This window comes from Leucoraja erinacea, chromosome 1 (genome assembly GCF_028641065.1).
Source record: "Leucoraja erinacea ecotype New England chromosome 1, Leri_hhj_1, whole genome shotgun sequence".
NCBI lineage: Eukaryota > Metazoa > Chordata > Chondrichthyes > Rajiformes > Rajidae > Leucoraja > Leucoraja erinaceus.
The window spans coordinates 34,953,559-34,976,087 of record NC_073377.1 but is presented as its reverse complement, the minus strand read 5'-3'; the positions used below and the strand labels follow the sequence as shown (position 1 = coordinate 34,976,087).

The window sequence follows — 22,529 nt, the reverse complement described above, 5'->3', positions numbered from 1 at the left end:
TTGGGCACTGTCTGTGTTGAATTTGCACATTCTCCCTGCAAGCGTGTGGTTTCCTCCCACATCCCAAAGACGCATTGGTTTTGTAGGTTAACTTGTAACTGTAAAATTGCCCCCAATGTGTAGGGAGTGGGTGAGGAAAGTGCGATAACAGAACTTGTGTGAATGGGTAGACAAAAATGCTGGAGAAATTCAGCGGGTGAGGCAGCATCTATGGAGCGAAGGAAATAGGCAACGTTTCGGGTCGAGACCCTTCTTCAGACTGATGTGAGGGTGTGGGGCGGGGAGGGTGGGGGTGGGGGAAGAAAGAAAGAGGCGGAGACAGTGGGCTAAGGGAGAGCTGGGAAGCGGAGGAGAAAACAGGGACTACCTGAAATTGGAGGTCAATTTTCATACTGCTGGGGTGTAAACTGCCCAAGCAAAATATGAGGTGCTGCTGCTCCAATTTACGGTGGGCCTCACTCTGGCCATGGAGCAGGCCCAGGACAGAAAGGTCGGATTTGGAATGGGAGGGGGAGTTGAAGTGCTGAGCCTCCAGGAGATCTGGTTGGTTATTGCGAACTGAGCGGAGGTGTTGGGCAAAGCGATCGCCAAGCCTACGCTTGGTCTCACCGATGTAGAGCAGCTGACACCTAGAGCAGCGGATGCAATAGATGAGGTTGGAGGAGGTGCAGGTGAACCTCTGCCACACCTGGAAAGATGGCTTGGGTACTTGAATGGAGTCAGTGGGGGAGGTAAAGCGACAAGTGTAGCATTTCCTGCGTTTGCAAGGGAAAGTGCCTGGAGAGAGGGTGGTTTGGGTGGGAAGGAACGAATTGACCAGGGAGTTACGGAGCGGTCTCTGCGGAAAGCCGAAAGGGGAGGAGATGGGAAGATGTGACCAGTGGTGGGATCCCGCTGGTAGACAAAGCTGGAGAAAATCAGCAGGTGAGGCAGCATCTGTGGAGTGAAGGAATAGGCAACGTTTTGGGTCGAGACCCTTCTTCAGACTGATGTCGCGGGGGGGGTCAGGAAAAAGAAAGGAAGAGGTGGAGACAGTAGGCTGCGGGAGAGCTGGTAATGGGAGGCTAATCATTCAGATTACTATCTAAATGGTGTCAAGTTGGGAAAAGGGGAAGTACAACGGGATCTGGGGGTCCTTGTACATCAATCCATGAAAGTAAGCATGCAGGTACAGCAGGCAGTGAAGAAAGCGAATGGCATGTTGGCCTTTTATAACAAGAGGAATCGAATGTAGGAGCAAAGAGGTCCTTCTGCAGTTGTACAAAGCCCTTGTGAGACCACACCTGGAGTATTGTGTGCAGTTTTGGTCCCCTAATTTGAGGAAGGACATTCTTGCTATTGAGGGAGTGCAGCGTAGGTTTACAAGGTTAATTCCCGGGATAGTGGGCCTGTCATATGCTGAGAGAATGGAGCAGCTGGGAATGTACACTATGGAGTTTAGAAGGATGAGAGGGTATCTCATTGAAACCTATAAGATTGTAAGGGCTTGGACACGCTAGAGTGTTCCCGATGTTGGGGGTCCAGAACCAGGGGCCACAGTTTAAGAATAAGGAGTAAGCCATTTAGAACGGAGACGAGGAAACACTTTTTCTCACAGAGAGTGGTGAGTCTGTGGAATTCTCTGCCTCAGAGGGTGATGGAGGCAGGTTCTCTGGATGCTTTGAAGAGAGAGCTAATTATGGGTCTTAAAAATAGTGGAGTCAGGGTATATGGGGAGAAGGCAGGAACGGGGTACTGATTGTGGATGATAAGCCATGATCATATTGAATGGCGATGCTGGCTCGACGGGCCAAATGGCTTACTCCTGCACCTATTATCTATTGTCTATTGAGGGGAAGGAGGGAGAAAGCAAGGAATACCTGAAATTGGAGAAACCAATGTTCATACCGCTGGGGTGTAAACTACCCAAGCAAAATATGAGATGCTGTTCCTCCAATTTGCGGTGGGCCTCACTCTGGCCATGGAGGAGGCCCAGGACAGAAAGGTCGGATTCGGAATGGGAGGGGGAGTTGAAGTTCTGAACCACTTCGAGATCAGGTTGATTATTGTGAACTGAGTGGAGGTGTTGTGCGAAGCGATCGCCAAGCCTGCACTTGGTCTCACCGAGGTTGATCATACGCTGACTATCCAACCAGAATTTTGTTTGCATTCATTGCAACGTGTAAAAAGAGATGAGATGCTGTATTGTAATTTTGCTGTATGTTATCACTCTACTTTAACCTTGCAATTTTGTAATTGGATTGAATCACAAAAGAATAGTGTTAACTTTGGTTTTTGCTTTAGAGTTAAAAGGCTACTTTTAAAACAAAAAATGGCAATTTCACCCAAACAGTTGGTTATACAAATCAACTAATTTATTGCTATATTCCTTCAACAGTGCAGCCAGGATCAAACACTCTGTAAGAAGAAGAAGCTACCGCTTGTGAAGAAGTCCTTTGTCTGTTACCTCGCAGGTCAACAGATTAAGCTTCGGAATGAGCAGAGCTACCATCAAGCACTGCGTGGCTATGCAGCTCACAGACTACCTGCCCTTTTGAAGGAGGAAGAATTCCAATTCGGAACCTTGAACAAGGTGTTTGCATCCCAGTGGCTGAACCATCGGCAAGTAGTGTGTGGGACAAAATGCAATACGGTGAGTAGAACACTTTTTCACTTATCATTTAGATGCTGATTTGAAGATTGGAGATGGAGGTCGTACATTTTATACTTGGAACAGATGGAAAAGAACGTAGAAATAGTAACATTTACATCCAAATTATTTTGCAATCAAGTACACCTTGAACGACCTTAAGTCTCTTTGGGTAGTCTGTAAATATGTTTTTCTGTCCATGTTCCATAGTCATCTTTGTAAATTTGTCGCATTTCTGAGGATTGAGTGGTAAGCCTACATCATTTTACGGACATGAAGCGCTGGAGTAAGTCAGCAGGTTAGGCAGCATCTCCGGAGAGTGTACATAGTAACATTTTGGGTTGTGACCCTTTACTCTGTGACCCTTCACAGCATTACTTTGTTTCTACTTGCCACCTTGAAGAAATAATCAGAATCAGAATCACACTTTATTCACCAAGTATGTTTTGCAACATAAGAGGCATTTCATTGGCCAGGTCAGTCATACAATTCAAAACAACAGATCACTCAAAACTCATTTTAACATGAACATCCACCACAGTGACTCCTACACATTCCTCGCTGTGATGGAAGGCGAAATAAAGTTCAAGTCTCTTCCTTTTGTTCTTCCTTTTGTTCTTCCTTTTGCTCTTCCTTTTGCTCTTCCTCAGTCGTGGGCCTCGAACCTTCGACGGGATGATCTTGACTCCCGTAGCCGGGGGCATTCGGGCCCTCCGCGTTGAGGCGATCAAGCTCCCGGATCGGGGGGATGTCAGCTCCCCGCGCCGGGCGATCAAACCTCGCGGCGGGGCTGGTCGAACCTTCCGCGACATTGGAGCCTCACCCGAGACTGCGAGCCCTCGATGGTAAAGTCTGCAGTGGTCGCGGTGGGAGCGATTCCAGGCAAGGAATAAGCTCCGATGTTTAGTCTGCGCCCCGCGGTGGGGCTCATGACAATCCGAGGAGGCTTCCAGCTCCATCGATGGTAGGCCACAGAGCCCGGAAAATAGATGCAGGAGGAGGCCATTCGGCCCTTCAAGCCAGCATCGCCATTCATTGTGATCATGGCTGATCGTCGTCAATAACCCGTGCCTGCCTTCTCCCCATATCCCTTGATTCCACTAGCCCCTAGAGCTCTATTTAACTTTCTCTTAAATCCATCCAGTGACTTGTCCTCCACTGCTCTCTGTGGCAGGGAATTCCATAAATTCACAACTCTCTGGGTGAAAAAGTTTTTTCTCAGTCTTAAATGACCTCCTCTTTATTCTAAGACTGTGGCCCCTGGTTTTGGACTCGCCCAACATTGGGAACATTTTTCCTGCATCTAGCTTGTCCATTCCTTTTATAATTTTATGTTTCTATAAGATCCTCCCCCTCATCCTTCTAAACTCCAGTGAATACAAGCCTAGTCTTTTCAATCTTTCCTCATATGACAGTCCTGCCATCCCAGGGATCAATCTCGTGAACCTACGCTGCACTGCCTCAATCACAAGGATGTCCTTCCTCAAATTCAGAGACCAAAACTGAACGCAATACTCCAGATGTGGTCTCACCAGATCCCTATACAACTGCAGAAGATCTTCTTTACTCCTATACTGAAATCCTCTTGATATGAAGGCCAACATTCCATTAGCTTTCTTCACTGCCTGCTGTACCTGCACGCCAACTTTCAGTGACTGGTGTACAAGGACGCCCAGGTCTCGCTGCACCTCCTCCTTGCCTAACCTAACCCCATTGAGATAATAATCTGCCCTCTTATTTTTGCTGCCATAGTGGATAACCTCACATTTATCTATATTATACTGCATCTGCCATGCATCTGCCCACTCACTCAACCTGTCCAGCTCACACTGCAACCTCCAAACATCCTCTTCACAGTTCACACTGTCATCCAGCTTTGTGTCATCCGCAAACTTGCTAGTGTTGCTCCTAATTCCCTCTTCCAAATCATTAATATGTATGGTAAACAGTTGCGGTCCCAACACCGCGCCTTGCGGCACTCCACTTGCCACTGCCTGTCATTCTGAAAAGGACCCGTTCACTCCTACTCTTTGCTTCCGGTCTGCCAACCAATTTTCTATCCATGTCAACACCCTACCCCCAATACCATGTGCTCTAATTTTAGTCACCAGTCTCCCGTGAGGGACCTTATCAAAGGCTTTCTGAAAGTCTAAATTCACTACATTCACAGGCCACACCCCTTCATCCATTTTACTTGTCACATCCTCAAAAAATTCCAGAAGATTAGTCAAGCATGATTTCCCTTTCATAAACCCATGTTGACTTGTCCTTTTACTGCTATCCAAATGCACCATTATTACCTCTAATAATTGACTCCAGCATCTTTCCCACCACTGAAGTCAGGCTAACTGGTCTGTAATTCCCTGTTTTCTCTCTCGCTCCTTTCTTGAAAAGTGGGATAATGTTAGCTATCCTCCAATCCACAGGAGCTGATCCTGAATCAATCTGGAACATTGGAAAATAATCACCAATGCGTTCACTATTTCTAGAGCCACCTCCCTGAGGACCCTGGGATGCAGACCGTCAGGCTCGGGATTTATCATCCTTCAGTCCAATTAGCCTACCCAATACTGTTTCTCGCCTAATGAAAATTTCTTTCAGTTCCTCTATCCCCTTAGATCCTCTGTCCTCCAGTACATCTTGGAGATTATTTGTGTCTTCCTTAGTGAAGACAGATCCAAAGTACCTGTTCAACTCTTCTGCCATTTCCTTGTTACCCATAATAATTTCACCCGTGTCTGCCTTTAAGGGACCCACATTTGACTTTGCTACTCTTTTTCATTAACATATCTAAAGAAGCTTTTACTGTCCTTTATATTCCTGGCCAGTTTCCCTTCGTACTTCATCTTTTCAGCCCGTATTGCCCGTTTTGTTTACTTCTGTTGTCCTATGGAGTTTTCCCAATCCTCTGGCTTCCGGCTACTCTTTGCTGTGTTATACATCTTTTCTTTTAGTTTTATTATATTCCTAACTTCTCTTATCAGCCACGGTTGCTTCCTACTCCCATCTCCAAATTAATTACATCACACCTCTCTGTATTAAATTCAACTTGTCGGTTTGTGCCCACCATTAATATCATCCTGTCAGATTCTCCTCTTCACCAAAAACCTCACTGCCAATTGAACTCAATTGTGCCCTTGTATTCAAATCATTTATAAATGCCATGAAAAATATAATAGAGCTGACCACCTTTGAATCTGCAGCATACAGCCCTACAACTCGGGAAAATTCTCAGCAAATTATTATTTGCTTTGTCAGTGAATTAATTTATAATCCAATTTATAGCATGTAGCAAAGGTAATGCTGTGGTTGTTATTGGGAGATTTCAACATGCAGGTAGACTGGAAAATCAGGTTGGTACTGGACCCCAAGAAAGGGACTTTGTAGAGTGCCTTTGTGATGGATTCTTAGAGCAGCTTGTATTGGAGCTTACCAGTGAGAAGGCAATTCTGGATTTAGTGTTATGTAATGAACCGGATTTGATAAAGGAACTTGAGGTTAATGAGCCATTTAGAGGTAGTGACCATAATATGGTCAGGTTTAAACTACAATTGGAGAGGGAGATGGGTAGATCGGAAGTGTCGGTGTTATAGTTGAATAAAGGGGACTATGGGGCCATGAGGGAGGAGCCGGCCAAAGTTGACTGAAAAGATACCCTAGCAGGGATGACAGTGGAACAACAATGGCAGGTATTTCTAGGAATAATACAGAAGGTGCAGGATCAGTTCATTCCTAGGAGGAAGAAAGATTCCAAGGGGAGTAAAGGATGCCCTTGGCTGACAAGGGACGTCAGGGACAGTTTAAAAATAAAAGAGAAGTACAACGTAGTAAAGATGAACGGGAAGCAAGAGGATTGGGTAATGTTTAAAGAGCACCAGAAGATAACTAAAAAGACAATACGGGGAGAAAAGATGAGGTACGAAGGTAAGCTAGCCAAGAATATTAAGGAGGATAGTAAAAGCTTCTTTCGGTATGTGAAGAGGAAAGAATTAGTTGGACCCTTGTAGACCGAAAAAGGTGAATTTATTATGTGGAACAAGGAAATGGCAGATGAGTTTTACAGGTACTTTGGATCCGTCTTCACTAAGTAGGACACAAACAATCTTCCTGATATAGTAGTGGCCAGAGGATCTGGGGTGACGGAGGAACTGAAGGAAATCCCCTGCTGTCTCCTCCCCTTCCTTAGCCCTCGGGCTGTCTCCTCCCATCCCCCAGCCCTCGGGCTCCTCCTCCTCCTTTTTCCTTCCTTCTCCCCGCCACCCCCTATCAGTCTGAAGAAGGGTTTCTGCCCGAAACGTTGCCTATTTCCTTCACTCCATAGATGCTGCTGCACCTGCTGAGTTTCTCCAGCTGTTTTGTGTACCTTCTGAAGAAAATCCACATTAGGCAGGAAGTGGTGTTGGGTAGACTGATGGGACTGAAGGCTGATAAATCCCCAGGGCCTGATGGTCTGCATCCCAGGGTACTTAAGGAAGTGGCTCTAGAAATCGTGTAATTTTCCAATGTTCTATAGACTCAGGATCAGTTCCTGTGGATTGGAGGGTAGCTAATGTTATCCCACTTAAGAAAGGCGGGAGAGAGAAAATTATAGACCAGTTAGCCTGACATCAGTGGTGGGGAAGATGCTGGAGTCAATTATAAAAGATGACATAGCCGCACATTTGGATAGCAGTAACAGGAATGTAGAGTGAATGTAGTGTACCTGGACTTTCAGAAAGCATTTGATATGGTACACAGGAGATTAGTGGGCAAAATTAGGGCACATGTTATTGGGGGTAGAGTGCTGACATGGATAGAAAATTGGTTGGCAGACAGGAAACAAAGAGTAGGGATTAACGGGTCCCTTTCAGAATGGCAGGCAGTGACTAGTCGGGTACCACAAGGCTCGGTGCTGGGACCGCAGCTATTTACAATATACACCAATGATTTGGGTGAAGGGATTCAAAGTAACATTAGCAAATTTGCAAATGACACAAAGCTGGGTGGCAGTGTGAACTGTGAGATGCTATGAGAATGCAGGATGACTTGGACAGGTTGGGGGAGTGGGCAGATGCATGGCAGATGAAGTTTAATGTGGATAAATGTGAGGTTATCCACTTTAGTATCCAAAACAGGAAGGCAGATTACTATCTAAATGGCGTCAAGTTGGGAAAACGGGAAGTACAACGGGATCTGGGGGTCCTTGGTCATCTGTCTATGAAAGTAAGCATGCAGGTACAGCAGGCAGTGAAGAAAGCGAATGGCATGTTGGCCTTTATAACAAGAGGAGTCGAGTATAGGAGCAAAGAGGTCCTTCTGCAGTTGTACAGTGTGCTAGTGAGACCAAACCTGGAGTATTGTGTGCAGCTTTGGTCCCCTGATTTGAGGAAGGACATTCTTGCTATTGTGAGAGTGCAGCATACGTTTACAAGGTTAATTCCCGGGATGGCGGGACAGTCATATGCTGAGAGAATGGAGCGGCTTGGCTTGTACCCTCTGGAGATATGGGGTGAAGGCAGGAACGGGGTACTGATTGGGAATGATCAGCCATGATCGCATTGAATGGCGGTGCTGGCTCAAAGGGCCAAATGGCCTACTCCTGCAATGATCAGCCATGATCGCATTGAATGGCGGTGCTGGCTCAAAGGGCCAAATGGCCTACTCCTGTATCTATTGTCTATTGGCTGTTGTCTAATTTGCCACTTTCCCTTGGACCAAGTAAGATTTTTTTTGGAATAGTTTACCACATAAACCTCTGTTAATCCTTTACTATTATCCATATATTATGTTTGGGTTTATGGAACAAGCTGCCGGAGGAGGTAGTTGAGGCAGGCACTATCACAACATTTAAGAAACATCTATTACAAACCTACTCGCAGCTAACTTGACTACACTTCTTCCCACCCTGCTTCCTGAGGACTCTATTCCTTATTCCTCAGTCTATGCTGTATCTGCACTCACGATGAGGTGTTTCAGACCAGGGCATCTGATGCCCTCATTCTTTAGGAAACGTGGGTTCCCCTCGTCTATTATAGATGAGGCTCTCACCAAAGGTCTCCTCTATATCCCGCAGCTCCGCTCTTACTCCCTATCCCCCTACTTGTAACAAGGGCAGAGTCCCCTTTGTCCTCGCCTTCCACCCTATCAGCTGTCACATACAAAATATAATCCTCCGACATTTTCGCCATTTCGACTTCAGCGAGATCCTACCACTGTCCTCATCTTCCCATCTCCTCCCCTTTCTGCTTTCTGTAGAGACCGTTCCCTCCGCAACACCCTGGTCAGCTCGTCCCAAACCACCCCCTCCCCAGGTACTTTCCCCTGCAACAGCAGGAAATGCAACACCTGTCATTTTACCTCCCCCCTCGACTCCATCCAAGGGTCCAAACAGTCTTTCCAGGTGAAGCAGAGGTTCACCTGCACCTCCTCCAAATTCATCTACTGCATCCGCTGTCGTAGGTGTCACCTTCTCTACATTGGCGAGACCAAGCATAGGCTCGGTGACCGCTTCGCCCAACACTTCCGCTCAGTCCGTATTAACCAACCTGATCTCCCGGGTGCCCAGTACTTCAACTCCCTCTCCCATTCTGAATCTGACCTTTCTGTTTGTAGTTTATGTCCTTTCTTGGGTAGTTTACACCCCAGCGGTATGAACATTGACCTCTAATGTCAGGGAGTTCTTGCTTTTTTCCTTCTTCCCCTCCCCATCCCAGCTCTCCCATAGCCTACTGTCTCCGCATCCCCCTATTTTTTTCCCGCCCCTCCCCGACATCAGTCTGAAGAAGGGTCTCGACCCGAAACGTTGCCTACTTCTTTTCTCCATAGATGCTGCCTCACCCGCTGAGTTCCTCCAGCATTTTTTGTCTACTTTCGATTTTTCCAGCATCTGCTGATCCTTCTTAAACTTTAATGACAGTGTGATTATTTCATGTTTATTTATCTGAGACCTGCTCTTTAAAAAAGTAATTCTAAATTTATTTAATTATTTGGATTTAAATTCTTCAGCTTTCAGTGTATTTGAACTTGTGTTTCAAGATCAATAGTCCAGATTTTGGCTGCTATTTGAGTAACAAACTGGTATGCTTGTAAAATCAGCTGTGTAGATGAAATCAATATTTTTTCCCAAATATGCTATAAAGCATGATCTGATTTTATGTAGAATTTTGATTAAAAAAATGTTTACCATTTAAAAACATTCTAAGTCAAAACCTAGTGTCATTATATTTGCTGTTGTTATTTCAGCTATTGGTGGTGGATGTTATGACTGGACAGATAACAAAAATTCCCATGCTGAAGGACCAAGAACAGCCCAGTGCCATCGTAGACCAACAAGGTTGTGGTATTCATGCCATTGAATTGAACCCTTCTCGTACCTTATTAGCAACTGGAGGAGACAACCCAAACAGCATTGCTGTTTATCGACTGCCAACTCTGGACCCTGTTTGTGTGGGAGATGTAAGTTCTATAGCACCAGGGACTAATTAGAAAAATATAAATGAGGTAATTGAACATCAGAATTAGGGATAGAAATAACCAGCCTTATATTGCAAGCCGGCTCTGGTTTACATAAAAAAAGACACCAAATACTGGATTAATTCAGCGAGTAAGGCAGCAGCAACCCGGGAGATTATGCACAGATGACGTTTCGGGTCTGGACAGTTCCTCGGCCAGATTATGAGGGGGGTGGGGAAGAGAGAGAAGTTGTCGTAGAAGAAGGGCGGGACAAAGCCTGGTGAGTGAGAAGTAGATACAGGTGAAGGGGGCTTTTGATAGGCAGATGATTGGACAAAGGCCAGAGATGAAAAGACAAAAAGTGAGAAGTAAGGATAGCAGAGTTGCAAATTGTGAAGTATGAGGAAGGTATGTAAGAAGGAGAGAAATGGCACAGGGAACAGAGGGGGTGTGGTGGTGAATTGAGGCAAGGTTTATTAGAAGTTACCTAACATGGGAGAATTCAATGTTCATACTGTTGGGTTGTCAGCTAGTCAAGGGGAATACATGGTGTTATTCCTGTTCCAGTTTGCGTATGGTCTCATTCTGACAATGGAGGAAGGCCCAGGACTGAAAGGTCAGTATGGAGATTGGAAGAGGAGTTAAAATGGTTTGCAGCCGAGAGATCCAGAGGCCTTCTCTCTTCCCTGTGCCACCTAGAGTTGCACCCATTTCTCCACTTCCCCTCTCCTTCCACCTACATTCCTTTTTCTCTTCATAATTTATCACTCTTCTATCTATCCTTATTTCACACCTTTTGTCTTTTCATCTCTCGTCCAACCATTTGCCTGTCATAAACTTCCCTCACCTGTATCCACCTATCATTTGCCAGGCATTGTTCTGCCCCTCCTCTTTCAGCTTTCCTTTGTGGAGCCTTACCAAATGCCTTGCTAATATGGACATAAAGCACTGAATAACGCAGTAGGTCAGGCAACATCTCTGGAGAACATGGATAGGTGATAGTTTGGGTTGGGACCTTTCTTCTCCCTTCCCTACTCCGAGTCTGAGAAGGCACCTACCCAAACTGTCATCTATCCATGCTCTCCAGAGATGCTGCCTGACCTGTTTTTTTTTGTTTTTGTTTTTTTTAATATCTTATTTTATTAGAAGTAAGTACAGTCATATGGCACCAAAGTGCCTAATATATATTTTCATAATACATTTCATGTACAACTTCTTTTTTTTTGTTACATTGAAAAAAGAATAGAATAAGAAAAATAAGTTAGATAGTAAAGGATAGAAAGATGTGAAATATTATAGTGTGTGAAGAAAGAAAACGAGTGAATAAAGAAAGTTGAGAGAGAAAATAGAGAAAAGAAAAGAAAATGAAAAAGAAAAGATCATTATTTATAATCTTGACCAACCCTCGTCCAGTCCTGAAACAGTTATTTTTTACAATTGTGTTGCACCATATGATTCCAAAAAAACGACGAATGGAGACCAACTCGTTATGAATTGGTCTGATTTATCCATTAGGAGGAATCGCATTTCCTCAAGATGAGCGGTGTCCAACATACTTGCAATCCACATTTTAAGCGTTGGTATTGATGTACCCTTCCAAAATTTAAGTATTAATTTTTTTGCTATTATTAAACCATAGTTAAGGAATAGATTTTGAGATGTGTTCAATTTATTCCCATCTTCCATTACACCAAATATAATCATTTCAGTATTCGGTTCCATTCTTGTCTTGACCTGTTGAGGTACTCCAGTATTTTGGATTTTTTTTGTAAACCAGCATCTGCAGTTCTTTTTGTCTCCAGAAAGAATAGAGTGACATGAGACGGCCAGTCGCTCCGAAATGAATACGGAAATAGCTAGAGTCTCTTATTGATAGACATTTACAGGGCATTTAGAAATTAATAGGATTAGACAGAGTCAACATGGATTCGGGAAAGGAAAATAATTTTCGACAGTTTTTAGATTTTGAGTAGCAGAACTGGCAATCAAGATCCAATTGATGATGAATATTTACCTGTTAAAAAGATGTACATGGGATTATTAAATTAAATTAGAGCATGGGAGATTGGGAAAATATACCTGTATGAATTGAGGCTTAGTTTAAGAGTTGAGTTTAAGAGTAGTGGTTGAGCATTGAGTTTAAGAGTAGTACTCTTAATTGCTTCAATTATATAAGGGCCTGGTAAGACTGCACATGGAATATCGTATAGAAGTGTGGCCTTCCTCGGGAAATGTGTATTTGTGATCAATGGGATGGAGGGCTTGTCATACGAGCAGGGCCGGATTTAGATGAAGAGAGGCCCTAAGCTGTTCCACTTGTGAGGCCCCCAACGACCAGACAGCCATGGCGGCCAAATCAATTCAAAGCGAGGGAGAAAGTGCCCAACGCCGACCAGTTGCCATTGCAGTGCGCATGCGCAGGGCAGCCGATGATGTGCTGGCCGTGGTTGTGCGCATGTGCAAGGCGGCCTGCCGTGCCGGCAGATGAGAAGCGAGCGGAGCAGGCGGCCTGGACACGGATAGCGGGGGGAGATGGAGAGAGAGAGAGATAGAGAGGGGGGCTGCCCAGAGTTGAGCGGTAGGTGTTCTGCCTTGGCCGGAGGTCCCCCTAGACCTCGAGGCCCATCAATTTTTTCGGGAGGCCCCCTAGAAAGTGGGGGCCCTAAACTATAGCTTGTTTAGCTTATACGTAAATCCGGCACTGCATACGAGGAGAAATTAAGCGGACTGGGCTTATACTCTGCAGAGAATGAGAAGTGATATCATAGGCATCCAAGGATCTCCTGGCTGGGTTGACTAGAAGTTGGGTCAGTGTCAAACTAAATGTTGAGTTATTCAAGACGGTAGCTGAGAATTCTCTTCACCCGGAGGGTAATGCATCTTTGAAATTCTCTACCCGAAGGCTCAGTTGCTGTGCAAGACAGAGATCAATAGATGTTTAAGCATGGAAGGTTAAGGTGAATGAAGAGCAGGAAAGTGGTGCTGAATTAAAAGATCAGCTGTCCTAGGAAACGGTCCCAAATTTAATCCAACCTTGTCCTTATAATTGCCTTTTGTCGATTTGATTTGTCCATTTCTTATGTAGATTAAAGTCACCTATGATTGTTGCCGTACCTTTCTTGCAAGACCCCATTGTTGAGAGATTTATATTCTTTTGCTGCCCAGCTGCCATCAGAGGGCTCTGTAGACCACCACCTGTAAATTATTTTCTTTGCTATTTTTTAGCTGCATCTAAGCTAATTTTTACATCATGATCTTCTGAATCAAAATCATTCCACACAGCATATCTGATCCGCTGTTTTATTAACAAAGTTGCCCCACCTCTTTTTCCTTTCTGCCTATCTGTTTGGATTGTCAAGTACCCTAAAATATTTAGTTTCCACCTATGGTCACTTGATAATAATAAACTGTAGTGCGTGGGTCTCAAAATGAGGCAAGTAGTCCGCAGTTTGAGAAGCACTTTACTTTATTTCCTCCCGGTTCAGGGGAAGACGAAACCAGGGGAAGATGGCACCCAAACCCTGCCTTTTATACCCTCCGGCTAAGGACCGCCTCCGGACTGCACCACTCCTGTGCCGAGGGGTTCGGCAGTATAATGGGACGACCCTTAGGAGCCGCCACAGGACCCCCCCCAGAACCAGAGGCACAAAACGCACCGGCGGGCGCACGACCCGGCCGGCCCGCGTGCGGAAGTCAGCAGATCCCGGGGCTTGCGGGGGCGTAGGTGGAGGGACAGGTCGAGGGGCCGGCGGGAGGACAGGTGGAGTGACAGGTGGAGGGAGTCGTGAGGGGGGACGCCCTCGGGGCCGAGGTTGAGCAACCAGCACCGGCTGGTCAATGTCCAGGTGCGCCGGCTTCAAACAGTCAATCGACACGGCCTCCGGCCGGCCCCCCATGTCCAGGATAAAAGTCGACTGCCCCTGAACCGGGAGGAAATAAAGTAAAGTGCTTCTCAAACTGCGGACTACTTGCCTCATTTTGAGACCCACGCACTACATTGGTGACCCCGACGTGATTTTGAGACCCACGCACTACATTTCCTCCCGGTTCAGGGGAAGACGAAACCAGGGGAAGATGGCACCCAAACCCTGCCTTTTATACCCTCCGGCTAAGGACCGCCTCCGGACTGCACCACTCCTGTGCCGAGGGGTTCGGCAGTATAATGGGACGACCCTTAGGAGCCGCCACAAAACTTTATTTTGGACTCAAGGTCCAGACAAGGGACAACATTACATAAAAATACATTGCATATAAAAACATCATAAAATACATATAAAATCTTAGTATATCACTTATATAAGCATCATAAATTATATATTAAAAAAAAACCACAATATGAATTAAAATCCAGAATAAAAAAAGAATGATCATTGCCCACACGACAACGATATCAGTGTCTCCACATCTGGGATTTGTAGCGTGTAGTGCTAAACCTTATGTCTGACAAGGCCACAGTAATTACATTTTTAGAGTCATTTATCCTGCAGATGAATTCATACATATGATTTTTTGGGATAGCTTCCAAAGTGCTGACTCCTGTAGCCACAAACATGTTACTAGCACTACACCACCTAGGTTTCCTTAGCAGTGTTCTCATGGCATCATTAGAGGACACCTTTAGTCTCTGCAAACTTTTCCTTCCATAGTTCGACTACAGGTGCGCAGTATAGAGTGGTGTGCAATATGCTCTAAACAGCGACATCTTTACCACATCTGTACACGCACCAAACTTACGCAAGAGAATATTCACCTGTACATGCAGCATACATCGTTGCCTATAAATACCCTCATCATCTGTCATTTGTTACATAGAAACATAAAAAAAAAAATGGGTGCAGGAGGAGGCTCTTTGGTCCTTCGAGCCAGCACCGCCATTCATTGCAATCATGCCTGATCGTCCCCAATCAATAACCCGTGCCTGCCTTCTCCCCATATCCCTTGATTCCACTAGCCCCATGAGCTCTATTTAACTCTCTCTTAAATCCATCCAGTGATTTGGCCTCCACTGCCCTCTGTGGCAGGGAATTCCATAAATTCACAACTCTCTGGGTGAAAAAGTTTTTTTTCATGCAGAGCCCTATACAATTGCAAAATAACCTGTCCTATACTGAAATCCTCTTGTTATGAAGCCAACATTCCATTAGCTTTCTTCACTGCCTGCTGTACCTACACGCCGACTTTCAGTGACCGGTGTACAAGGACACCCAGGTCTCGCTGTACCTCCCCCTTACCTAGCCTAACCCCATTGAGATAATAATCTGCCCCTTTGTTTTTGCCACCAAGTGGATAACCTCACATTAAAATGTCCAAGATATTTTACCTTATTACAGACACTAAGATTATTGTCACACAATTTAACATCAGGAAATGTTAGACATTTATCCTCCTTGGTTCTACAGATAATAACAAGTTGAACAAGTTGACCAAGTTAGGGCTTTATTCTTTGGAGCGCAGAAGGTTAAGGGGGGACTTGATAGAGGTCTTTAAATCTTTAAAATGAGGGATAGACAGAGTTGACGTGGATAAGCTTTTCCCACTGAGAGTAGGGAAGATTCAAACAAGGGGACATGACTTGAGAATTAAGGGACAGAAGTTTAGGGGTAACATGAGGGGGAACTTCTTTACTCAGAGAGTGGTGGCTGTGTGGAATGAGCTTCCACTGAAGGTGGTGGAGGCAGGTTTGTTTTTATCATTTAAAAATAAATTGGATAGTTATATGGACGGGAAAGGAATGGAGGGTTGTGGTCTGAATGCAAGTGTATGGGACTAGGGGAGAATACGTGTTCGGCACGGACTAGAAGGGTCGAGATGGCCTGTTTCCGTGCTGTAATTGTTATATGGTTATAACAGCACTCTTACAAGCATTGTATTTAATATCATGTTCCACACCATACACATAATATTTGGTAACATGGAGACCAGCGCTAGATGGACTAAAGACCACAAGATTATTTGCATACATAGAAAATAGGCGCAGGAGGAGGCCATTTGGCCCTTCGAGCCAGCACCGCCATTCATTGTGATCATGGCTGATCATCCCCAATCAATAACCCCTGCCAGCCTTCTCCCTATATCCCTTGATTACACCAGCCCCTAGAGCTCTATCTAACTCTCTCTTAAATCCATCCAGTGATTTGGCCTCCACTGCCCTCTATGGCAGGGAATTCCACAAATTCACAACTCTGGGTGAAAAGGTTTTTTCTCACCACAGTCTTAAATGGCTTCCCCTTTATTCTAAGATTGGTTCTGGACTCGCCCAACATTGGGAACATTTTTCCAGCATCTAGCTTGTCCAGTCCTTTTATAATTTAATATGCTTCTATAAGATCACCCCTCATCCTTCTAAACTCCAGGGAATACACGCCTAGTCTTTTCAATCTTTCCTCATATGAAAGTCCCGCCATCCCAGGTATCAATCTCTTGAACCTACGCTGCACTGCTTCAATCACAAGGATGTCCTTCCTCAAATTAGGAGACCAAAACTGTACACAAACTGTACACAATACCCCAGATGTGGTTTTACCAGAGCCCTATACAACTGCAGAAGAACCTCTCTACTCCATACATAATATGGTTCACTAAAATATTACCAATCATGCATCCAGTATTACAGGCTTTCAATCGTTTGGACAGATCATCAATATAAAGATTAAAAACGACTTTAAACCCCCCCCTTGTCTAACATCATTACTAACCCCAAATGGAGCTGAGACCCTATTGCCCCATTTAATTTGCATAGTCTGATGGGCATACCAGTAAGCCAGAATTCTCACAATGTATTTAGGCACCCCTCTTTGACTCATTTTAACAAACAACTTTCTGTGATTAGCACGATCAAAGACTTTGGAAGCATCAATAAAGCACATAAGAATTGAAGAGTTTTTGCCTCTATATTTGTTTACAATCACCTTTAGGGCATGTATGCACAAGTCAGTGCCATGTTTAGCTTTAAAACCAAACTGGTTATCTGTGGAGTTAACAAACTCATTTACTCTATCCAGCAGAATTCTTTCTCAAACTTCTGACAATATGCCGGCTAAAGCTATGGGCCTGTAATTATTTAGGCTGCCTACTTTACCAACTTTGTCCTTAATGACCGGCACTAGCAGAACAGACAACATTGAGTCTGGTAACGCCATGAATCATAAAGCCAGTAAAACAGTAAGGAGAGGTCAGCTGTCCTCATACTCGCAAACTTAAGATGTTCAGCAGAAATATGATCCAAGCCACTTGCTTTGTTGTTGCACAGCTTGTTCATGGCATGATTCACCTCTTGTGACATAATCACCATTGAGTCATTACTGTCAATATTGTCCACCCTATACAAATTATCTTGGACACAGTTGAATAAAGTACTATAATGTTGTCGCCATAACTCCGCGATATTAGCTGTTCCAGAGATTCTATCTACAGTGCATGGTAGAGGTGTTTTGCAACTGTTAAATGCTCTCACTTCTTTCCAAAAACCAGTAGCATTGTTACTTAGCAGCTTCTTAGCCATGGAATCAGCCCTCATCTCTCAGCTTGCTCATGTTTACAGATGAAGCGAACAGCATACTTGTATCTTGCATTAGTGAGCTTCTTGAACTCAAACACAGGCCCCTGTCTGGGTCTACCTGCCATAGCCCATGATTTAGTGGCTTCACGGGCTTCAGCATGATACTCAGCTACATATTTATTCCAGCCAGGCCTGATGTCATGTGTCTTATTTTTATGCTTGCAGTAGGGCTTGCTGCCTACATATAAAGAGCTTACTATATCATTATACATGGAGCAGATATCTCTCCTATGCTTCATATCCTTACAATTAACATTACTACACATGATTGCATCTTTAGGTAGATTAATATTGCTTAAAGATTTATCTGTATGGGCATAATAGACTAAGGTGTCTTCCTTTGTGAGGGTTGACCAGTCACGTTTTTCTGTATTAAAGCTATTTCTATCTCTGGATACCACAGGTATGTGTTCAACATTTATTGCCATAGCAACAGGTGTATGATCAGTCATTGCTGCCCCATACAAAATGTTCATACACCCCAATGAGGCATGTGCATCAGCTGTACTAATACAGTGGTCCAGCCATGACGTAGTGTGCCAGTCCTCAGTAATATATGTATAACTATCTGTAGGTTAAAGCACTTTGCTTGTCACTATTAAATTATTATCGTGACAGAACTGAGCCATATGATTTGACTTTGACTTTGATTGGCAAATAATGAGTTCCTATCTGAGATATCTGCATTCATATCCCCATTGACATATACACTACAATATTATTGTTTTGAATAAAGGATTAGATGAAAGCAAGCCTATTTAAATATTCATCTTGATACTTATATTCATACTTTGTAACCAGGTCTCCATATGTTTGGCAACAATCTTACAGATCCGTATGCAAAAAAAAATCACTGTACCTCGGTACACATGATAATAAAAAGAATCATTAAACTGTCTCTAATGGCTTTCAATTCATATCCATTTTGTGTCTATTAGTGACATCAAATTATCTGTCAGTCTGAGAAAGCTGTGTGCATCACAAGGAGTTTTTAATTTGTAGTTTTTTAACTTCTCTAACTCTTTGTCAACATTGCTTTTCTCTGTCCCCTACACTCTAGTTGTCGTTGCCCAGTTCACTGCCCAATGCTACTGCTTTATCATTTGGCTTTAACTTTGTATATTGCCCCTTGCGAGAATGTTACCACCCCCTAGTCTGCAACCCAATTTATATCCCAAGCTATTTGTTTCACAGGCGAAGGATCGCTGCCCAATACACTTAAAACTTATCCCATCAAGACAGCTGCTTCAAACCCCTAGAAGTGGTGCCACTAACCTATGCAATGGAACTCTTTGAATGATGAATTCAACCCCAATTATAATAGCCTTACGCCAATTTGCACATGGGTTAGGTCGTTGATTCTGTTTTTTAATTTGGACTCTATAACTCTTCATTCCCATTCACTCTCCACATACGGCCCCATCCCTACCACCCAGCAAAAACGTTCTTGGCCCCAACTACCTTTGTTGGTTTCTATATAGACCATGACAGTTGGTACTTTTCACTCCACTTGCAGTTCTTTGCTGTGAGGGGGGAGGTGTCTTTAATCCGGATGCTGAGCAGGTAAAACCGCTTTCAGGACATGCACTCTTTTTGTTGGATAAGTGGGAGGACTGGGTGATCCCCAGTGTTGCCTTCTGAGTCATACCTGCTTGACCTGTATATACTCCCATGCCGAAATACTGATCAGGTCTATATTACAAAACCCAAGGAGTGCAATTGCCTCCTGGGGAGGAGGTGTGGTGGGTGAGTGCAACTAACATTCTCCCTCCATGAAACATTGCACTGATCAAAAAAATTAGGCAAAGTCATCAGCTTTGAATCAAAGATTCTGGAGCTGCAGACAGTTGCATACATTGTGGTTACTGTCAGTCACACTGGTCTTCAGCATCCACATGCAACACCCATAATACTGTCTATAACTGTCAACTCATAAATTTTAACAATATTTTGATGCAAGTAAATTAATTTCAGAGCTTTTTTTCTTTAAAAGCCTTCTGGACGACTAAAATTCCAAAAACCATAGTCATGCCTTGGAAACTGGCTCTTCAGCCCAACTTGCCCATGCTGACAAAGATGCCCCATCTACACAAGTCCCACCTGCCCACATTTGGCCGATATCCCTTCCCATCCATGTAACTGTCCAAATGCGTTTTTAAATATTATAGTAGCTACGTCTGGCAACATATTTCATATACCCACACACTTTCTGTAAAAATGGTACCCCTCAGATTCCTATTGAATCTTTCCTCTCTCACCTTAAGCCCCTGTTCTCTGGTTCTTGATTCCTCAACTCTGGGTAAAAGACTCTGTACTCCACTCATGATCTTGTACGCCTCTATATGATCACCCCTAACCTCTTGCGCTCCAAGGAATAAAATCCTAACCTGCCCTATAGCTCAACACCTGGCAACATCCTCGAAAACCTTCTATGCACCTTTCCAGCTTTAAAATATCCATTCTACAGTAGGGTGACCAAAACTGCAGGCTCACAAATGTCTTGTACAACTATAACATAACATCCCTATTTCTATGTTCAATACCCTGAATGATGAAGACCAACGTACCGAAGGCCTCAGCAATGTTTTTGATTATTTCTTCAAAAATCTTAATCAGGTTTGTAAGTCATGATCTCCAATGTACAAAACCATGCTGACATTCCCATATCAAACCCTATCTCTTCAAATGCATAATTATCTTATTGGAATACTCTCCAGTAACGTACTCCATAATGTTTGGGACAAAGACCCATCATTTATTTATTTGCCTCTGTGCTCCACAATTTGAGATTTGTAATTGAAAAAAATCACATGTGGTTAAAATCCACATTGTCAGATTTTAATAAAGGGTATTTTTATACATTTTGGTTTCACCATGTAGAAATTACAGCAGTGTTTATAAGTAGTCCGACCATTTCAGGGCACCATAATGTTTTGGACACAGCAATGTCACAGTAAATGAAAATAGTGTTATTGTTGCATATCCTTTGCATGCAATGACTGCTTGAAGTCTGTGATTCATGGACATCACTAGTTGCTGGATGTCTTCTCTGGTTATGCTCTGCCAGGCCTGTATTGCAGCTATCTTTAGCTTATGCTTGTTTTGGGGGCTAGTACCCTTCAGTTTCTCTTCAGCAACTAAAAGGCATGCTCAATTGGGTTCAGATCAGGTGATTGACTTGGCCACTCACGAATGTACCAATTTTTAGCTTTGAAAAACTCCTCTGTTGCTTTAGCAGTATGTTTGGGATCATTGTCTTGCTGTAGAATGAACCGCCGGCCAATTGAGGCATTTGTTTGAACTTGAGCAGATAGGATTTGTCTGTACACTTCAGAATTTATTGAGCTACCACCATCAGCAGTTGTATCAATGACGATAAGTGAGCCAGTACCTTCAGCAACTATATATGCCCAGGCCATAACGCCCCCACCACTGTTTCACAGATGATGTGGTATGCTTTGGATCCTGGTCAGTCCCTTCTATCCTCCATACTTTGCTCTTGCCATCACAATGATATTTGTTCATCTTCGCCTCATCTGTCCACAAGGCCTTTTTCCAGAACTGTGGTTGCTATTTTAAGTACTTCTTGGCAAACTGTAACCTGGCCGTCATATTTTTGCAGCTAACCAGTGGTTTGCATCTTGCAGCGTAGCCTCTGTATTTCTGTTCATGAAGTCTTCTGTGGACAGTGGTCATTGACAAATCCACACCTGACTACTGAAGAGTGTTTCTGATCTGTCGGGCAGGTGTTTGGGGATTTTTCTTTATTATAGAGAGAATTCTACTGTCATCAGCTGTGGAGGTCTTCCTTGGCCTGCCAGTCCCTTTGCGATTAGTAAGCTCACCAGTGCTCTCTTTCTTCTTAATGATGTTCCAAACAGTTGATTTTGCTAAGCCAAAGATTTGGCAGATGTCTCTAAAAGTTTTATTCTTGTTTCTCAGTCTCATAATGGCTTCTTTGACTTTCATTGGCACAACTTTGGTCCTCGTGTTGATAAACAGCAATAAAAGTTTCCAAAGGTGATGGAAAGACTTGAGGAAAGACTTAGTGCTGAGAGCTCTCTTATACCTGCATTGAGGAGGCAATTATTACACACCTGAGCAATTACAAACAGCTGTGAAGCCATGTGTCCCAAACATTATGTTGCCCTGAATTGGGGGACGATGGAAAATTCAATTTTAATTGTCATTGTCAGTGTACGATGCTGTAATTTCCACATGGTGAAACCAAAATGTATAAAAATGGCCTTTATCAAAACCTGACTATGTGCACATTAACCACATGTGATTTTTTTTTTTTTCTATTACAAATCTCAAATTGTGTAGTACAGAGGCAAATAAATAAATGGTGGTTCTTTGTCCCAAACATTATGGAGGGCAATGTACCTAATGCATATAAAAGGCTCACTGGTCTATACTTTCCAGGCTTTTCCTTGCAGCCTTTCTTGAATAGAGGCAAAAGATTAGTCAACCTCCTCCAGTCTTCTGTCATCTCACCAGTGTCCAATGATGATTTGTATATCTCAGCTAGGGTGCCTGCAATTTCTTCTCCAGCTTCCCAGAGTGTCATTGGATATATCTGATCAGGCCCGGGAGATGTATCAACCTTCACAGGTCTTGGGACGTTCAGCATCTCCTCAACCGCAATACAACTAACTGTAATACAACAATCTCCATTAACTGTCCCAAATTCCCCAATCTTTATGTCTTGACCACCTCCTGTAGCTCCACTCAGATAACCGGTTTGGTTTCTTGTGGGGGGGTGGGGGCTATTCTTTCTGTAGTTACCCTCTTTCCTTTAATGTACATAACATTTATTTGGATTTTCCTTAATGTTATTTGCCAGAGCTATCCCCTGCCACTTTTTGGCCCTCCTAATTTCCTTCTTAAGTGTGCTGCTTGGTTCCTAAA

General features: G+C 43.8%; 1 protein-coding gene across 3 annotated transcripts in view; it reads left to right on the top strand.

Moving 5' to 3' along the window:
- The window catches only part of dcaf12 (DDB1 and CUL4 associated factor 12), a 74,892-nt gene that overhangs the window by 29,135 nt on the left and 23,228 nt on the right, over positions 1 to 22,529 (top strand). For all 3 annotated transcript variants that reach the window (XM_055632643.1, XM_055632626.1, XM_055632635.1), the window contains 2 exons: positions 2,378 to 2,632; positions 9,851 to 10,063. In XM_055632643.1, the coding sequence (XP_055488618.1) occupies positions 2,378 to 2,632; positions 9,851 to 10,063 (468 nt within the window). The remainder of the gene's footprint in view (positions 1 to 2,377; positions 2,633 to 9,850; positions 10,064 to 22,529) is intronic.